Source organism: Acomys russatus, chromosome 24, assembly GCF_903995435.1.
Source record: "Acomys russatus chromosome 24, mAcoRus1.1, whole genome shotgun sequence".
In the NCBI taxonomy this organism is placed as follows: Eukaryota; Metazoa; Chordata; class Mammalia; order Rodentia; family Muridae; genus Acomys; species Acomys russatus.
The window spans coordinates 20057669-20077621 of NC_067160.1; the positions used below are offsets into that span (position 1 = coordinate 20057669).

General features: G+C 39.6%; 2 protein-coding genes across 2 annotated transcripts in view; both read left to right on the top strand.

The window, feature by feature from the left end:
* Positions 1 to 19953, top strand: part of Scn9a (sodium voltage-gated channel alpha subunit 9) — a 156453-nt gene that overhangs the window by 74814 nt on the left and 61686 nt on the right. Inside the window, exons 6-12 of the mRNA XM_051167159.1 lie at positions 593 to 684; positions 1642 to 1854; positions 9571 to 9634; positions 10768 to 10909; positions 12015 to 12221; positions 15523 to 15810; positions 19468 to 19839. Of these exons, the coding sequence (XP_051023116.1) occupies positions 593 to 684; positions 1642 to 1854; positions 9571 to 9634; positions 10768 to 10909; positions 12015 to 12221; positions 15523 to 15810; positions 19468 to 19839 (1378 nt within the window). The remainder of the gene's footprint in view (positions 1 to 592; positions 685 to 1641; positions 1855 to 9570; positions 9635 to 10767; positions 10910 to 12014; positions 12222 to 15522; positions 15811 to 19467; positions 19840 to 19953) is intronic.
* The window catches only part of LOC127207716 (sodium channel protein type 1 subunit alpha), a 278089-nt gene continuing 258937 nt past the window's right edge, over positions 802 to 19953 (top strand). The window contains exon 1 of the mRNA XM_051167150.1: positions 802 to 887. The gene's annotated coding sequence lies outside the window, so the exon portion shown is untranslated. The remainder of the gene's footprint in view (positions 888 to 19953) is intronic.

Here is a 19953-nt window from a genome sequence, read left to right on the forward strand (position 1 = left end):
TGGGTAAGACAGTGGCTGCGCAGGTGACCGTCCCACGGCTCCCATTCTCTGCTGTTATAGTTCACCCACCACAGCGCTTGTCTTTTTGAATCAAGCACCTCAGTGCTCTCTAGTATAGCCACAGATTTTACAGACATCATTGCTATCTAAGCTGCAAACATTTTCCTTACTATTAAAACACATTCTTCACCAATCGTTAGTCACTTCCATCCCTTCTTGTACAGACTCTTGGAAAACGCTATGTTGCTTTGGCTGTATTGAAACCTCCTATGCAGGGCATTTTATATGTGAATGGAATTTACTGTGTTTGGCTTCTTTTACATAGTATACTGCTCTCAGTATTTTATAGGAGTTTAAAACTCTATAATACCATACTAAGATGATAATAGAAGCATTTGATTATTGAAGTGTATGAAGCACATTAAAATACAATATTTGTATTTTTATCAAATGATTCAAATCATATACATTAGGTTATATTAGGATAGAAAAATACTTGCCAAACTACATATAGAAAATACTTTGACTAACAGCACGGGTAAGTATTATAGACTCTACCTAGATTCTGAATAACTCTGATTTAATCCTACAGGTATTTAACAGAATTTGTAAACCTAGGCAATGTTTCAGCTCTTCGAACTTTCAGAGTCTTGAGAGCTTTGAAAACTATTTCTGTAATCCCAGGTAAGACGTGATTGGTGTGGAGCATCAGGCCACTCACCTCCAGCTGTTTGGGAGCTTTCCTTGTCTGTGTGTGTGTTGTCACTGTGTTTGTGTACAAACTCCCTATTACAGATATGTGACAGAGTTTGTGGACCTGGGCAATGTCTCAGCGTTGAGAACATTCAGAGTTCTCCGAGCATTGAAAACTATTTCAGTCATTCCAGGTGAGAGAGGAGTTAAACACAAGGGCTGATTTTGACCTTTTGGAGAAACAAATTTGCTTCCATGGTTCTAACCAAACTGCATTCCTTCTGTTTTTATTGCAATCTTTGTTTAAAAATCAGCCATTGAGTTTAATCAGCTGCATGGGTCTTGGAGAAGGAAGATGACCACTTGGCTCATGTCTCCACTTGAAATTCTTCCTCCTGCCAAAGGGCTGATTTTCCACTTCTGCAGGAAGGAAAATTTCAACTATTCAGAACCTCATATAATTAAGAAAATGAGAAATATCTGCATGTGGACATTGCATGACCTTGTTTTATTGCTTTCAGCAGTTTCTTACTTGAAAATTGGTTCAGTGTATATTGTCACTGTGCGCTTCGTTTCAGTTTTTCGGTTTTGTTTGTTTGTTTGTTTCATTATGTAGAAGTGGCTCTTTTGACCATTGTTTACTGAATTAGCAGTTATAAAAGGTTATATTTGTAAGTGAGTGTGGCTATGGTTTCAGCAACCACCTTACTTACCAATTGAACATGATGTTTCTTTGGAAATATTTTACTAGTTTAACCACTGGTCATTCATTAAAACAAGTTGTGCAGATTCACCTTTTTGAACCTGGAAACTTTCTCTTGGTTCAATTATTTAAGGTCATTGACTTCACATATGCATGAATTTCTAGTAAGGCTCCTGTTTTCCTATGTTTCCCAGTCAGAGCCTTTCTAACATTATGAATGGCTCTTTTTCTCCTTACTATTTAAGGCCTGAAGACCATCGTGGGGGCCCTGATCCAGTCGGTGAAGAAGCTGTCTGACGTCATGATCCTCACTGTGTTCTGTCTCAGTGTGTTTGCGTTAATTGGTCTCCAACTGTTCATGGGCAATCTGAGGAATAAATGTTTCAGGAAGGATCTTGAAGGGAATAAAACTATAGAAAGCATCATGAATAACGCTGAAAGTGAAGAAGAACTGAAAAGTAAGAACGCCCCTGTAGTTGCGTTCAGCTAGATATAACATCAAAACACAACTTCCTGCTAGCAATGCATGGATACTTGAATTTCACTAATATTGAAGCTATTCAAATATACAACAAAAACTAGTCAGTGTGTAACTTTTTTTTTTTTTATCGTGCTAGAAGTGATTTTATCCAGCTTTCTTTTTTCTTACTTTCTAGTTCCATAACAACAATTTTCTACAAGATGAAGATCTAAGTTGCTAGGGACCATTGCATTTGTGTATATGATATGGGTTTAGCTTTATAATTTTATTTGTATAAAAACACCAAGATTACTTTTATAATGTGATAATATAATTCTATTTTGTATTTAGACTAAGAACTATAATATCTTATAGCTAAATTAATGGCAACAATGATAAAGCTATCACTGTTAAGATAATTGCGTATTGATAATATTTTATCAACACTAGTCTTATACACAATGGTAAATTTGATAGGCTTTATAGTTCTTTCCTGATAGTATCCATTTATGGTTGATGGAGTCAGCAAAGACTGACTCAGTGGAATCTCCCCATTAGTACAAGAATATGATCTGCACGTATTCTCAGAAGCCTGCTGGATACACATGTATATCCTAGACATCTCATATAACGCACACACTGCATACTCTCTAAGTGGCTTCCCCTTAGACTGTTTTGCACAGGAGATATTGATGAACAAGAAGCAAAAATGAAGTCAGGGCTGTGTCCATAGTGACACCTTGACAATGTCTGTGTGACATTGCTTAATGAACTTAGGGCATAAGATTCCAATTGGGTGCATAAAATAAGAAACCTTACCAGATTATACCTTTTTGCCAAACAGAAATGGGAATGTCCTTAGGTAGTAGGAAATTTGTACTTATTTTGTATGTTTTTAAATACTCGCTGGTGAAGTAAGAGCAAACCAAGCCTAAGTGAGATAGCAAAGAGTACCCACAGGGCTGCTGGGAGGAAAGCTACAAGCTTCACAATAATATACTTTGTATGTATTTTATTACTAGCACAGTTTGGTCACAAAGTAACATTTTTTTCTTGCTATTATCATTCTAAAATCTTCCAGTTTCTGGCTTTTATAATCAAAATCTTCAGTTTTAAATTTCCAGAAAATATGATTTCTTGTGTGCTCTAGACATAATAGATAGAATGAATAATTGTTCACATTGACATTCTTTTTTTAGAATTCAATTTTAATTCTTACTCAAATTTAACTTCTTTGACACTTGTGTCATTGTTATTTCACTTATTCTGAACTTTTTTCTTTTCTGAGTTCATAACTTGAATTGTTCTTCAGACTTTGGTTAGAACAAAACCTTCAAACAAAATTTTATTAGAATATCTTTGAGCACAGAATGATTAGTGAATCCAGCTGCCTTGGGAACAGAAGAGGCTCTGATAGTTCAGTCTGTCAATTAGGCAGGCACTATTTACAGACAGGAAAAGGTCTTGACTTAGAGAAACAGCTTATGGGTTACAGGTCTGCATTTGCCTTACATGGGCGTGGTCTGATCAGTTGGCATGGTGATGAAGTCCCGGTGCTTTGATTGGCTAAGATGCAGCTGCCAAGTGATAGCTTGTTTTTGTACATTTGGTTGCAGTTCTTTGTGTGTGGAGATAGCCTAATTTAATTTAACACTTACCTCTTTCAGTCAGCCCCTTAATTTTCAATGTTTGACTGGAATCATGGGCACTGGGCCATCTTTCTGTTAGCATGACAACAGGATTTTTGGCCTCAATTTGGGATTCAGAATTCCCAACATCAGGCCACCTTAATCTTCCTTATGCACTCATTGTTTTCTCAGTATTTTAACTACAGTGACATCACTTGGTTTGCAATTAATCACTACATAAAGGCAATTAAATTTTTAGAAGAATATGGTACATAAAGGAAATTATTTTTATGTCTTTAAGGAAACACTAGCAAGGCATTGATGTATACTGCATAACAGAAATTTTCACAACTGAACTGAACAAAATCCAGTGTATAAAAGTGACCCAAAATTAGACCATTTATACCATTAGCTTTCGTTTTTAAATTTTCTCATAACTTCCCTTTGTTATTTACTCATGTAGTTAGTTTTGTTCTGCTGGTGACTGAACCCCAGACCTCACATAGATTAAGTGCAAGCACTATGACTACCACTCATCTGTATCCCATGCGCCACTGTGTTCTTTAGCTAGAAACTGAAGTTCTCCCATTCTAAGAGTATTTATTAATGTGAAGCAGATGTGAGTTACATGCTTACCAGCATGTAGTTAAAAGCAACCTGGTTACATAGAGAAGTTTGCTAGATCATGGTAGCTCATGCAAGAAGTGGATTCAGCATTCCTGAGGAGATGACTAGCAATGAAGCTCACACAGTATTCCTCAAATGCTTTCTTGATCCTATAGCAAAGCAGTATCAGGAGATTTTCAAGATTTACCAAATACACAAACTCACTGAATAAAAAACAGATTTTATAGATCTATGTTGAGGTTCATCAGACACCCTTTGCTGCTATATATGAACATAAACTCCATGTAGTTCTGAGCTGAGTTTCTGTAACTCCTGAGCCTTGTAATCACGTCTGAGTTGGGTGAAAGGATGTTCTTACGTCTAAGAAGTTAGACATTTAAAAGAGTCATTTGAATAAGCCATAGCACTTGGCTTCACTGCTACATGTCCTCATGTTCAGCTCTTTCATGGTACATCTGTACCACAGAGAACACAGATTATCACATGTGGTGCTTTCCCAGCTTTAGCCTGCTTACTTTTCTTAGAATTGGATCACTCCTCCTGGCTTGGGAAACATAAATGATGTCATCCAAGCCCAGTCCATGTGCATCTTTTTTTTGAGCAAGAACAACTAGACTTAACCACAGAATTATGATTCTCTATACTGCATCTCTGGTCCTGACATTAACAGAACATTCATTTTAGATTGGTTACTTTACATTAATTTGGAACATTTGTTATATTTATTTTGTAATCTTTTACTGTTTCCATACATGTACTTTAGTGAAAAGTTAAAATTTTTCTCAGCACCATCCATAATCTTAGAAATCATGTTGCATTTACTTTATTACAAAGATAATTGATTTATAAGATCCCTTTTCAATACACAAGACTCCTCATCTTGTTTTTCTTGTTTCTGTTGTTTTTCTACATTCACAGTTACACAATCACTACCACTATCTAACTAAAAATTTTTTCAACTCTTCCAAAAGGAATCCCTTGTCCATTAGTAGTCATTCCTCATTCTAAATACTATTTTCTAATTCCATGGACTTATCTACTCTGTCTACTCAACAAAAAGGGGGGAAAAAGGGAAGATACAAAAGGGCAGATCTCCAACCCCAATGACTTACATTCTTCAAACAAGCCACAATTTAAAAACCTTTCTACAGTCAGTTCAAGATTTTAATACACAAATAGATGAAGCCAGTCACTAGGTCAGGACTTCATTATCTAATTGTCTTTGGAAACACATTACAACACACAAAGAAATGTAGTCTGTCTTTACATCTTACTTTAATCTCATAAGCATCCTTGGTCACGCAGTACTGTCGTGAACATGAAGTTTTCTTTGTGTACATGCTTTTTTCCAGTAGAATCTCATGTATCTCAGACTGGTGCTAAATTCACTATGAAGATGACTTTGAACTTATCCCTGTTCCTCTACCTTCCAAGTACTGGGATTATAGGCATGCCCCATCATACCCAGTTTATGCAGTGTTGTGTATCACACTTAGGGATTCATGTGTGCTGGGTAAGCATTCTACCCTCTGAGCCATATTCCCAGGTCAGATATGTATGTATGTGTGTGTGTGTGTGTGTGTGTGTGTGTGTGTGTATTTAATTCTCAGTATGTAATTGGTGGTTAAATTAATGAGTCAGGCCTACATCAGTTAACAAGTCACTTTCAGATTCATTTATTTTATACAATGATCACTTTCTCTTTCCAGACCATTTCTCCTGTTCTTTAGATGTTAAAATAATATTCCCTTAGGGCCAATTAGCCTACAAATTCAATGCCTATCTGTTTAGAAAGGATTGTAAGGGACTGTGCAAGAGCAAGGTGAGCTAGCCTCATTGCTATACCTTTCATCATCCCTGCTGAATTAAATGGAAACCTGGTGGTGTGCAAGTCAGGCAGTCTAACACCCCTTCTATATCTCAGCTCATCAATGATTGCTGTATAGCCAATGTTAGTTTCGTGGATTGTCATTAGGTAACCTTACCTCAGTGAAATATCATGTAGTTTTATGTGTGAAAAAGACCATCACAAGAGCCAGTTGATTAATCTCCTCTGAAATTAAATGATAATTTAATAATATTAGTGCTTGTCCTTGGGTGACTAATATAGGATGTGTGGAAACCCACTTTTTCTCTATATGCAAAGCCATACACGAATTATCCAAGAACTCTGGATGTATTTCTAACCACAGGTTACAGATGCAGCAGCTAAATCAGTTAGTTAACTTAATTGCATAAGAAGGAGTAGGTGTGTTGCTATAAAGAATGAAAATCCCAACCATTTGATTTTACCAACAAAGACTCAGGAGCCAGATGCTGGGGTGAAAACCTGCTAGCACAGAGAGGCAGAGAAAGAACCCAGTTGACCTTCCTACTCACCTCATGTTCCAGAGGAGAAGCCAGGAAGTCCAAAACCCAAAGCCAAGCTAGCTCAGCTGACATCCCAGGAGGAAAAGCCAAAAAACTAAAAGCCAAAGAGCTTGCTAGCTCAAAGCTGAAAAGCCCCTTCTTATCCATGCTGTCTTAAATATTCTTTAACTCAAAGTCCCTCCTACTCTTTAATCCATGGCAGTTGGTTTCTTGATCTGCCTCTTGACCTAGGGTTAACTTTATTAAACTCTGTGTACAGAAGCTTTTACATTAAAGGTTTGTGGCAGGGTTGGCTGAAACACACCAAACCAGAAACAGGTTTTCACACTTTACAATCTCAGGGTCCACAATGGGTTCAAATATCCTGCAACATAGATGCAATACCCAAATATAAGAAATGCAACTTAAAAGTCTTAATTAAAATTTTTACTACAAATGTCTCATAACTCAATATTTATGTTGAACTGAGCCAAATAGGAATCTGAGCCCCTATTTAGAAGAATGGAGTTATATTCATTTTTGGAAATGTCATAGTGAAACACATTATTTTATAAAATTAATTCACACTAATAAAAAGACTAGTATTTGGGATCGATGATATAAGCTTCCTTAGTCCTTTATGCAATTTTGAAAGATTGAGTCATCTTCCAATCAAAGTAGAAAGTCTTAATACTGAATAATAAAGAGAACAGGAAATCCTTTACTATAAAAAAAAATGTACACAAAAGGCACTAGGCAAAGTGTCAGGTGAAAAAATATGCCTTGGTGTCATTATTAAATTCTCAACATTTGGAAATTCTCTTTCCTTCTCAGCTCTACCTTCTGCCTGGCAAGTATTCTATGACCACCTTCAATACAACTCTCTTATAACTATCAAAATGCACATGTGTCTATCCAGATCCCCAATCATAGTAATTGGTACTGTCTCACCACATCCTCTGTCTTAACACACACCACATATTCCCATCTACATTGCTGCTCACTACTTTCCATGCTCTTCTTTATCTCAGTGTCCCTGGACTTGTTACTATAGCCACATTTACTCTATCAACATGTTCCTAGCTGAGGAAAGATCAGTAAATGGCTTCTTCATCAAATGTCATCCCCATAGGGGGGGAAAAAAAACTCTTCTGGACACAGTTTTTCTTACTGTTCTAATATATTTTTATAAAAAGTTATAATTTTCTATTTCTTTGAAAAGGGAAGAAGAAATCGGTTTAAAAAAGAAAAGCATTTTAGCTCAAGTTTAGCTCAATCCATTTATGTAAAGTTTTAGGAAGTTTGGTCCATGGCTACTTAACTCTCTTGTTTCTGAGTTCATGGTAAGGCAGAACATTATGGCAATGAGTGTAGCTAAGCAAACGGCTCGCCTCATGGTGGCCAAGAGACAGAAAGAGAAAAGTGGAAATGGAGGAAGAGACCAATGAAATGGGCCCATCTGTTGGGTCCCAGCCCGCGGGAAAAATCGAATCAGGGTTCACCTGAAAGAAGGAGTCGGGATTGAAAGTAGGATACAGATATAAGTGAGTATATACCGTTTGTCTCTTTTACTCACTTATATCAAAACACTGGTCCAAGGGATACGTACCATGAAAAACTTTACTTACCAAGAAAGTGGGTCAGAGGAGAGGACATCCTATTGAGACTTTTGGCAAGAGTAGCATGGAAGAATGGGGAAATAGTAGGACCCACAGGGTCCTGGAAACCTACAAGAAGAACTTTATGACAGGCAGATCTGGATCCTCCTCAAACTAAGGCACCAGCCAAGGAGAATATAGGCAGTAAGCTTCAAACCCCTATCAAGACCTAGCCGACGAACAGGATATTCTCCACCGTTGAGTGGAGAGTGAGATCTGACTCTCACACGAACTCTGGTGCCCCTTTTCTGACCACGTCCCCTGGATGGGGAGACCTGGCAGCACTCAGAGGAAAGACAGCAAGTTACCAAGAAGAGACTTGATATTCTAAGAGCATATATAGGGGGAGGAGGTCTCCCTCAATCACAGACATAGGGGAGGGGAAAAGGGGAGAAGTGGGAGGGAGGGAAGAATGGGAGGAAACAGGGGAAGGGCTAACAATCGAGATGTAATATGAATAAATTAATAAAATTAATTTTTAAAAAAGAAAGTAGGATACAGAGATGCGAGAAATAACGAATCAAGTCAGGAGATTTCTGATCAAGATTCACTTTATTGCTGACTAGCAGGAACATATATAGGGCAAGGTCAATAGGATCTATTCTTATCTCACTCACCCTAGCCCCCGGGCAAGAATGCAATAGTCTAAATCGCTCCCTGTAGAACTTCCTAGTTCTCTGAGTAATTCCTTATAAGAACTTCCTAGATCCTCTGGGTGGTTCCAAGTTGAGACTTCTCTACTTCTTTGAAAGGTAAATAGTCCAAGGATAGCCTAGAACACAAGACCTTGTGGTGAGATAAAGGTCAGCAACTTGAAGGTCACAGCATACAGCCTAAGCACAGGATTTCTGACATTGCAGAATTTGGCACAGGTCCCCACACCCATCAAAGGAATATTCCCCGGCGACTTACAGATTTGCTCCAACTATGCCTGTCCTTCATAGCTCTCTGTTACCTCTCGCAATCCCACTGAGACTGGCTTCATAATACACTAATCTGCTCATGAGTTTAGAGCCACTCTGAGCCAATCAGTGGTATATCAAAGGCACTAACTAGCTCTGACTCTGTGCATTGAAGGAAAAGCCTCAACACTAGAGCTTTCACAAAACAATGAAGACCCAAACCAGTCACTATCTGAAATTACTACACATATTTCTTCACTCGTGAATTGTTTTCCTAAATACACCAATATCAGTGTATAGCAGATTGAGGAAACACCCCTCCAATGCTAGTGATTTTATCATTTTTATCTTCATAATCACTAACTGGCCCATAAGATATTTTAAGTAGATGTTTTGAACAGTAGGTGAAAATATAAAAATGAATGAATGCTCACTGCCCAAGATCAGGCCTAAATGTTTGTATATATGTCTGTATTCATGAGCGTACTTGCTTGTGATTCTTACTACTTACATTATTTAATGCTATATTCTTCAAATCCTTCCTAAACAGATTATTTTTATTACTTGGAGGGATCCAAAGATGCTCTCCTTTGTGGCTTCAGCACAGATTCAGGGTACGTAACATTTGCTTTACTTTCAGTTCAAATGTTGCAGAAGAAAAAATCCCATGCTCAATTAGCTTGCTGAAGAAATAATGTATATTAGTTTCATAAATTTCATGGCATTGACTTTGCTCAACCTTAAAGCGTTTATAATTTATGCATATTCAGGAAAGCTAGATGGATCATGAGGTAAGGCTTCAATGAAAACAAAACACAGTCATGGGAATCTTGGGATATATAAAAATTTCTTCCTAAAAGCTCATTAAAAGTGGTTTGGCTAGCTTAAGGCCGTTCTTCTTGGAAAGAAGAATAACAAAAATCAATATTTCTTTCCACCTCAAGATTTTCCAATGCCTAACACAATATGACTCATAGGTAACCAAGTGTGATGCTCTGGCCACTCTGCATAGAATCCTGTGGACCAGAGTACAGGTATTTTGAGAATGTTCTGTTTGCAAAAACACCATTTTGCTATGTCTCCACATACCATCTTCAGTTTGCAGAGGAGCATTACTGCCACTCTCCCTCCCATCAAGACATATCTCCACCAGGCCCTGGCAACTCTGCTAACCCCAGAATCAAGTGTTGCCCCTTCTCCAAACCCTAAGAACACGATGCTCTCCAAGCAAGCTAAAAACCCATTTGCCAACCTTAAGGAGTAAAAAGGTTTAAAGCCAGAAATTTTTATGAACAGTCACAGATGTTCTATCCTGGCTGTTCTTGGCTTTATTTCACCTCAAGAGTAACTTTGAGAGAAGCCATTTTGCCAGAGGCCTTTATATCAAAGCCTATTGATTTGAGATGATGGACATAATGTTGTTTATGCAGTCTACCCTTTACCAAATGGTTCTACAGGCAGGGAGTTGGCTGATTCAATATCAATCTTAAGCTTTTGAGGTAAGCTTTTTTGCGATTTCCACAGGAGGAAATGGTACCTTTGAGAATTAAAGTAATTTGGCAACATAGTCAACTAATAAATGGTAGAATAGGATTTAATGCCCATTCTTTCTCATCCCAGATTACATGCTCAGTTATTATACATTATAGAGCGTCTAAAATGAACCTTGCACTTAACATGGTGCTGCAGTACTCATGAGACACACGCTGAAGATATTCTGACCTGTAATTCTCTTGTTCTTCTGTAGTCAGTGTCCAGAGGGATACGAATGTGTGAAGGCAGGCAGAAACCCTGATTATGGCTACACAAGCTTTGACACTTTCAGCTGGGCCTTCTTGGCCTTGTTTCGGCTAATGACTCAGGACTACTGGGAGAACCTTTACCAACAGGTGAGTGCCATGGTGTACATTGGTTCCTGCCTTATGGGCTGTTGTAGTTGCTGTGGTTTAACCTTATTTCATGTTCTTTTTCTTCACGTGCCTGTGAGACTGTGTGTGTGAGTGACTGAGTGTATATAAAAGTACTATTTGTAAGAAGTTAAAAAGTAATAGAGATAACTTGGGGATAGAAGTGGGCTGTTAGAATGCTATACTTCTGGGCCCTTGCTTCTCCCTCCAGCATATCCTGGGCCATAGTCATGGACCACCATTAGCAGTCCCCAGATTCATAAATATAGAAAAGGGGGTCATTTTAACTCACAATTAAAGACATGTAAATAAAAACACTGACACAATTGTTACAAAGGGAAGTCTAAAGATGGCCATATTCACGTTGAGAAATGGAGACTAGTCTTTCTCACACAATGGTAGTAACCTTTGTAGTAAGTTAATGAAAATCAAGATAAATGTTTCCATCCACATAATAATTCCACTCTTAGGGATTTTTTCAAGAGACAAACAATAATAATAACAGAGTGATAGAACAGGGAATTGAGTAGCTAAACATGAGAGATTTCAGATGTAGCTACTTTACATTGACACCTCTGCACTATTTTTAGTTAATCTAAAAATGCACTGCATGGCAGAAGATAAACTGCATTTAAAAATAGTTAATGTGTATGGTAGATAAAGATAAATATCTACAAGGTCAACAGAGAAATTTCTTCAATAGGGGAATCTGCCTATCTCAAGGTTTGAAACTAATAATTTATGCTTTGAAAAGAAAAGAATCAGATTTTAACAACAAAAAGGACCTGTTTCAAAAAGTTAGCAGTAACCTTAATAATGTGGGAAATAAAGGATTGTTATAGTGTTATTTTTAATACTAACGAAAAGTCAAACTTTAGCGCCAGTCTATTACATTGCTGTATCTTTTATACTAAAAGTTTTGTTTAATACTGATTTTCTTCAAAGATATTATTTTCATTTATATTTCCAGAACATAAAATTATACAACAATGTTTGGTTTACCTGTTCTTTATATACTAGCCACAATGAAAGATTTAGTAAATTTCTTGTGTTGCTAAAATAACAATTTCCCTTACGCTCCTCCTAGACTCTGCGTGCTGCTGGCAAAACCTACATGATTTTCTTTGTTGTGGTGATTTTCCTGGGCTCCTTTTACCTGATAAACTTGATCCTGGCTGTGGTGGCCATGGCGTACGAGGAGCAGAACCAGGCCAACATTGAAGAGGCTAAACAGAAAGAGGCCGAGTTTCAGCAGATGCTAGACAGGCTTAAAAAAGAGCAGGAAGAAGCTGAGGTAATGTGTTTATTACAAATATCAGGGTGCTGGGTTGGAGGGTGACAAAGGTCCTTTCCGTGTGTCTTCTCCTGCTCTCTGTAGACTACACTTGATCTTGGCCAAAGGGCCAAGAAGCAGTTCCTGTTTTCTATATAAATCACAGCCTTTGGTCCTAGTGTGCTAGAAGGAATGAGCTCTAAACAGAGCCAGAACTGATGCCCCACATAGCAATCTCCCAGTTTCTTAACAGATGTTTTGAGATGTGGTTTATAAGTTTATCACCCAGAATGCTTCAGCATGCCAGTGTACAGGGATATAAGAACTGTGCATACATTTTCAGCTATAGTAGCTTTTTCTGGCAACTTCATGCCTAGTACATGCTGATTATTGCCACAGTAATGCTCTCTTACTTTCCCTCCCACCCCTATTTTGCTATAATCCCTCCCCTAAAAGACCCCTACCCATAGCCATGTCTTCTTTTTTTTTTTTTTTTTTTTTTTTCCCAACCCACTAGTAGATTTTCTACTATTCACTTGAGCCTGGTGAACTCATAAGTGGGTACAAGACTGAAGACAATGTCTGCTTCTCCTTCCCAGAGAATCCATTAGTAGCTTATACTTCAGCAAGGAAGACAGGGCCACAGGAGCCCTCCCTACATATGAATGAATGCTGACCGGTCCAGTGTGTGCCCCCTCTGCTGGCAGCCTCTGCAGCCATGATGACGTGATTGCACTGGTTGGGCATTCTTACAGGCACAAGATTTCATAGCTCTTAGCCCTGCTTTCTGGCCTCTTATACTCTTCCTGTCCCCACTTTGCATTGTTTCTAGAGCCGTGGAGAGAGAGACATGAGCATCCTCTAACAGACTGAGCACTCAGCAGTCACTCTCAGTGTCCTGAGTGGCCATGCATCTCTTCACTCACCACCTTTCACTGCCAAGAGAAGTTTCTCTTGTTAACACATAACTATTGAGAAGGGAGTTTATCATGTGTCAGTTTACCTAATTAGCATTAGTAAGTTCCCAGGGAGGGCTTAAGACCTCCTCCTAGGTCCTGGGGTTTTAAAAATTGATAGTACCAGGCAGAGATTCCATCTTGTGAAGTGGCCCTCATTATCATAAGAACATGTTACTATAATGTTAGAGTTAGTCTACAGGGTAGAGAGAAAAATGTTTGCTAACTTTTGTTACTGTTATAAATCTTCAAATTAAGCCAGGCACATAGTGGTTGAGACTACCTATGAGCAAGACACGGGTGCCTGTAACCCTCTCCAAAAGCATACTTCTGTACAAATTCTGGGAAGCCATGTACAGAGACACATAATCTCAAATATTCAGCAAAATCTTTGAACCTGGTCAGGTGACTTGACTAGCTAATCTCTTAAATGATTTTCAAAATCACCCAGGGCAATAGTCTGTGATGTGGAGAGACACTGATGCATAAACATATGAAGTGCAGCATTTTCATAATGTTAAAATTCAGAAATGTGATGCACTTTCAAGCAGTCCAAAAGCATGAAGTAGGATTATGATGACTTTGTGTCTTGACATTTTATCCATCCATAAAATTATGTGTTTTCAGAAAATTCTGTCATGAAGGAAAATTTGCTAAAACACACACACACACACACACACACACACACACACACAGACACACACACACACAACAAAACAGTGAGTTAAATGATAGGACACAATCGAAATTTAAATATTACACAAATACATGAATGAACTGGAGAGGTATTTGCCTCACTCCTCTCTTGGTGGAAGATTGCAAGTACTGTTGTGCTTTTCTTTTACATCTTATTTGTCGATCTTTTGCTTTTTTTTTTTTTTCTGGTTTTCTTAAATAATTTCTCTTAGTACCAAAAATTTCATACACATATACAATGAAGTATGATCATTCTCACTTATTTATTCTCCCCCACCTAGGTCTCTCCCAGCCTACCTCTCCCAATTTTATGTCCCTTTTTCTTATATTGCACTAAGTCTAATTAGTGATGCCCCTAGGAGCATCATTAAGGGGCCAACCCCTGCACCATGGGAAGACAACCGATTGGTGGCCACACACAAAGAACAATGATGTCCCTCCCCCAGCTGCCGTCAACTGCCTGTAGCTCTTAAGTAAGGGGCGGGGCTCAGAGATCACCTTCCCCATCTCTGCCTGATTTTGTTTGGCTTGATCTTGTACAGCTCTTGTGCACATAACCTTGCCTGCTGTGAGTTCTTGAGTGTGACAGTCACATCCTGCCCAGAACTCAACATTTCATAGCTCCTCATACTCTGGCTCTTATAATTTTTTTCTACCTCCTTTTCTTTGATGTTCCCTGAGCCTGATTATGTGGGGGAAGGGGCTGATAGATGTCCCATATAGGACTGAGTTTCTTATTCTTATCATTTAAACAATTATGCATGTCTACGTTGACTGTTTTTCCACTGGGGGGGAAAAAGAGCTTCTAAGCACAAGGCTGAGGCAGCCCCAGTCCATGGGGAATAAACATAAATATTTAGAAAGCAACGTAACATCATATAATTTAGAAAAAAAAAAAAACCGAGGAAGTCATAAACTCTAGGGTAGACCCTAATGCTGTTATTTTATTTATTTATTTATTTATTTATTTATTTATTTATTTATTTATTTTTATGTTTTGGTTTTTCAAGACAGAGTTTCTCTGTATAGCCTTCGCTGTCCTGGACTCTCTTTGTAGACCAGACTGGCTTTGAACTCACATCAATCCACCTGCCTCTGCCTCCCGAGTGCTGAGATTAAAGGCATGCACCACCATGCCTGGATTGTTATTTTATTTCTAAAGAACATTTTTTCCCACTGAGGTGATACAGGTACCTTCTATGCCAGGAAGAACTCAGTTTTGAGGTTTCACAAATATTTTCATATAATCATTGGCCTTACAATTTTTCTTGGCATTTTTATTTCCTTAGTAACTTATTTACATTTTCAGATCTGCAGTTCTCATTACACTACTGGGTTCCTGATTCTACTGGTTGCACTTAGTTTCTTACCTAATACACAAACCTAGAGTTTATGTGAATTTTATATCAAAAGTGCCTGTAAAATTTTAACACATAATACTTCCATTTACTTAAATCTAAGGAAGCTCACAGCATGTAAGAATAGAGTCGCAAAGATACTGATATTATAATGTGCGAGAAGAAAACAATATGTTTTTCACGCTTGTTGGTCATGCAACACAACATTCATCACTTCCTGTATATGTAACTGCACTCACAAGGTGGGTACTGTGGCTTGTTTTGTCAGAATTTGGTAATTTCTTAAATGCTTGAATTACCTTGCTCCAACAGGCGATCGCTGCAGCTGCGGTTGAGTACACGAGTATTGGGAGGAGCAGGATTATCGGTCTCTCAGAGAGTACGTCAGAAACCTCCAGGCTGAGCTCAAAGAGTGCCAAGGAGAGAAGAAACCGAAGAAAGAAAAAGAACCAGAAGAAGATCTCCAGTGGCGAGGAAAAGGGTGACAATGAGAAACTGTCCAAGTCAGAATCAGATGAAAGCATCCGAAGGAAAAGCTTCCATCTCGGCGTAGAAGGACACCACAGAGGCCGGGAGAAGAGACTGTCCACCCCCAACCAGGTACTGTGAGCCCCACCAAGCGGGCCTCCACAGCCGAAGGGATTGCAAAGTTTAACTCTGAGGGCAGGGCCCAGGAGAGAAGGGAGCTTCATGACATGCTTTACCTAAAGGAGGAAAGAAAAGGAAGGAAGGATGGGGAGGGATGGAGGGAGGTGAAGGGAGGGAAGGAGAGAGGCAGACAGGCAGGCAGGCAGGCAGACAGGGAGGTAAGCAGGCAGGCCATTTCTAAGACTGGTGCTTCTACCTTATTCAGTCCAGTAGGGCAGCATGTATGTACCACAGAGCAATCGATTTGGATTTTTGCCCATACCATTGACATCCTCCTCCCCAAGCACAGAAGCGGCTGATTGGTTAATACACGCATTCCTCTCCTACGGAATTTCTCTCTCCGTGTCTTGTGTTTCACACTGGACCCTCTACAGCCAGGTCTGTCCTGTAAACCATGGCTCCAGAGCTGCTAAATGTTTACACATTGCACACCCCCACCCGAGCTGTTCTAAACATTGAAGGCCAAGAGTCACATCGTATGCCGATCCCAAATCAGCTGTGGCCTCGCTTTCTCAGCTTCCTTTACCTCCCTGGACTGTTCCTCTAACTGTGATGTTTGCTATTACCGGAAGACTCCTGCTCTTTCCTTGCCTATATTGCTTAGTATACTTTCCCCCCGTTTATTTATTTATTTTTTCCCAAAGACTGGACTCAAACTCTATATTGACAAGAATTACATTGAACTCCCTCCTTCTATCTCTCCAGGGATGGGATGATAGGTATTTGTCACCATGCCCAGTTTATACAGTTCTGGAAGTTGAACTGAGGGCCCTATGGCTACTAGGCAAACGCACTAACATCTTAGCTACGCCCCCAGCCCAGTCCACTTCTCGCTGATAATATTCGTTGATGGCTCGTGTCACAGCAGCATCCTTTCTTCCCAACTGAGCTCAAGTACACACCTCCTCAATCCTACAAGTGTTCCTCCTCTACTGCATCCTCCCAACATCTCCCAGCCTTGCTGCCATTGTTGTCTTTGCCCTAGTTTCAAGTTCCCAGCCTCTCTGACTTAGGTATGCTAACTACCAGATAAGCACAGAGGTAAACGGCAGACTTCATCCTTGTATGCAAATACTGCACTATCTGGAAGGGAACCAGAGCTTGACTCCATATCGTAACACAAGGAAAGTCAAGAGGGAGTCTAGGCTTGTTCTAAGGCACAGTTTGTGTCACATTACTTTTTTAATTGTTCCCAGTGCCTGCCTGCCACTTGTCCTTTATATAGCAAGCACTTATGTTTACTGAATTTAATACTTCTACTTCATTTTATGAAAACAGTTTGTCCTGGAGAGGAGTTGTATGATGGTGACAGTTTTCCCTTGTTCCCTTGGGAGCAACCAGCCCCAGCCCCACCAGTACCACACCTCTCCCTGAAAATGTATTAGTTCCTGTCTCTTAGTTTCACTGGCTATCAGAGCCTTTAAAGCACACCCAACTGGCCTCCAGCCTGTAAACTGGTGGGTTCCAGACCTTACTGTGGAAGGAAACAACTGATCTCTAAGCTCATGCCATAACATGAGTCTACCCACCCAACAGTAAATGAAATTTTTAAATGTATATTTTATTTATTATAATTTATTCACATGACATCCTAATTATTATCCTGTCCCTCTTATCTTCCCATTCCCACCCTCCCTCCCTCTTCTGCCTATTCCCCTCCCCTCGATCTCTGATAGGGAGGGGCCCTTCTATGCCAACTGTATGGCTAGAGCCTATTAAGTCTCATCAAGATAGCCTGCATCCCCTTCTTCTGTGTGTCTGCTAGGCATCTTGCCAAGGTGGAGTGACAAAATCATGGGCACCAAAGTGCATGTCAGAGGTGCAGGATCTGACCCAATCCTCCACTGGATAGAGTCTCTCAGAAGATATCCAAACACCTATGGACATTTGATTTTTTGACAAAGAAGCCAAAACCATACAATGGAAAAAAGACAGCATCTTCATCAATTAGTGCAAGTCTAACTGGATGTCTTCATGTAGAAAAATGCAAATAGATACATATTTATCACCTTGCACAAAACTAAAGTCCAAGTGGATTAAAGACCTCAACATAAAACTAGACACACCAAATCTGTTAGAAGAAAAAGAAAGAAAGAGCCTAGAATTCATTGACATAGAAGACAACTTCCTGAATAGAACACCAATAGCTCAGGCTCTAAGATAAACAATTAATAAATGAGACCTCATGATATTGAAAAATTCTGAGCAGGGCGTGGTAGCGCACGCCTTTAATCCCAGCACTCGGGAGGCAGAGGCAGGCAGATCACTGTGAGTTCGAGGCCAGCCTGGTCTACAAAGTGAGTCCAGGATGGCCAAGGCTACACAGAGAAACACTGTCTCGAAAAACCAAAAAAAAAAAAAAAAAAAAAAAAGAAAAAGAAAAATTCTGTAAGGCAAAGGACACTGTCAACAGAACAAAGTGACAGCCTATAGGTTGGTAAATGATCTTCACCAACCCTACATGCGACAAAGGGCTATTATCTAAAATATATAAAGATCTCAAAAAATTAAACACCTCCAAACCAAACAATCCAATTTTTTAAAATGGGATACAGAGCTGAACAGTAAATGAAATTTTAAAGTTTCAATTTCTTATGGATCTTAGAAACTAATAATTTAAAAGGCTAAATGATAAGTTTTAGTATTAGGACTGGACAGATCCTTCTGTTTCTGGGGTTGGATTCTTCAAGCTATTACAGCCTTTATTTATTAGAATTGATCTTTCATAAAAGTAAGTGTTGCCTTTATCTCCCTGGTGTAATTGTCTCCAAGGCTTGATGCCTCTGTGTACTAACGTAGGCCTAGTCCTGGGAGCTTCTATACCTAGGTATAGATCTAATCTATACCTAGAATGCTTTCAGCCTCTGGGACTTACTGCAGAATAAACTTACCCTTTCTTGTTTTTTCTGAGCTCTTGCTGGATCTTTCAACTCAGCTGTTCTGGCTCGAACTCATCACCAAAATGACTGATTCGAATGGGCTTCTTTCATCTTCTGACTTAATTGCTCTGCTTGGCCTCAGACTAACTTTGGCAATATGTTCTAATCTTCTGGCTCCTTCTCATTCTCTGGCTGGTCTGTCTTCAGCTGTGTCTAGCTTGTTCTCCCTGTAAACTCTGTCTCTGTAAAACTCTCTCGGTAAAATGGCCTTCTCTCTGCCTCTGGGCTGCTCTCCTTCAGTAGTCTCTTTTCCCTCCCTGTTATCATGTGAGTTGGATGTCTCCTATCTCTGATTCATTCTGTCAATTCCTTCTCTGATTTGTCACTTTGTCTGCCCCTCAATTAGACATCACTTTCAAACATCAGCGCTTTCGTCTACAAATTTTACCTTCACTGTTTGAGATTAAAAGTGTGTGCTATGGGTGTGTCTGCATTCCAGGCAGATCACACAGACCTGGAAAGTGTTTGGATGTGATCAGAGGAGCTATGTTGCTGGATTAAAATTCCTCTACACTTGTTGTTGTTGAATTGCTTTTCTTTTAAATATGTTTCTTTTAAGAAAACACAGGATCATTGGTCACAGGCTAAAGATTTAGTGGTTATGTCATGAAGTCTGATTCTATTTGTAGGAGCTCCCGCAGACACTTTTTGTCTTCTGTTTTTTCCGTAGTCACCACTCAGCATTCGAGGCTCCTTGCTTTCTGCTAGACGCAACAGCAGAACGAGTCTCTTCAGTTTTAAAGGGCGAGGAAGAGATCTGGGATCTGAGACCGAATTCGCTGATGACGAACATAGCATTTTTGGAGACAACGAGAGCAGAAGGGGTTCACTCTTTGTGCCTCACCGACCCCGGGAGCGGCGCAGCAGTAACATCAGCCAGGCCAGTAGGTCCCCACCAATGCTGCCGGTGAACGGGAAGATGCACAGTGCTGTGGACTGCAATGGCGTGGTGTCGCTTGTTGATGGACCCTCAACCCTTATGCTCCCCAATGGACAGCTTCTTCCAGAGGTGATAATAGATAAGGCAACTTCCGATGACAGCGTAAGGATGTTTTCCATAGCTCAGGCATGGCTGAGGTCTTACTCATGAATCCGTCAGTCTGTCTGCTAGGGAGCCTGCTCTCTGGCCTGCGAATGGCTCTGCATTTGGTGATGC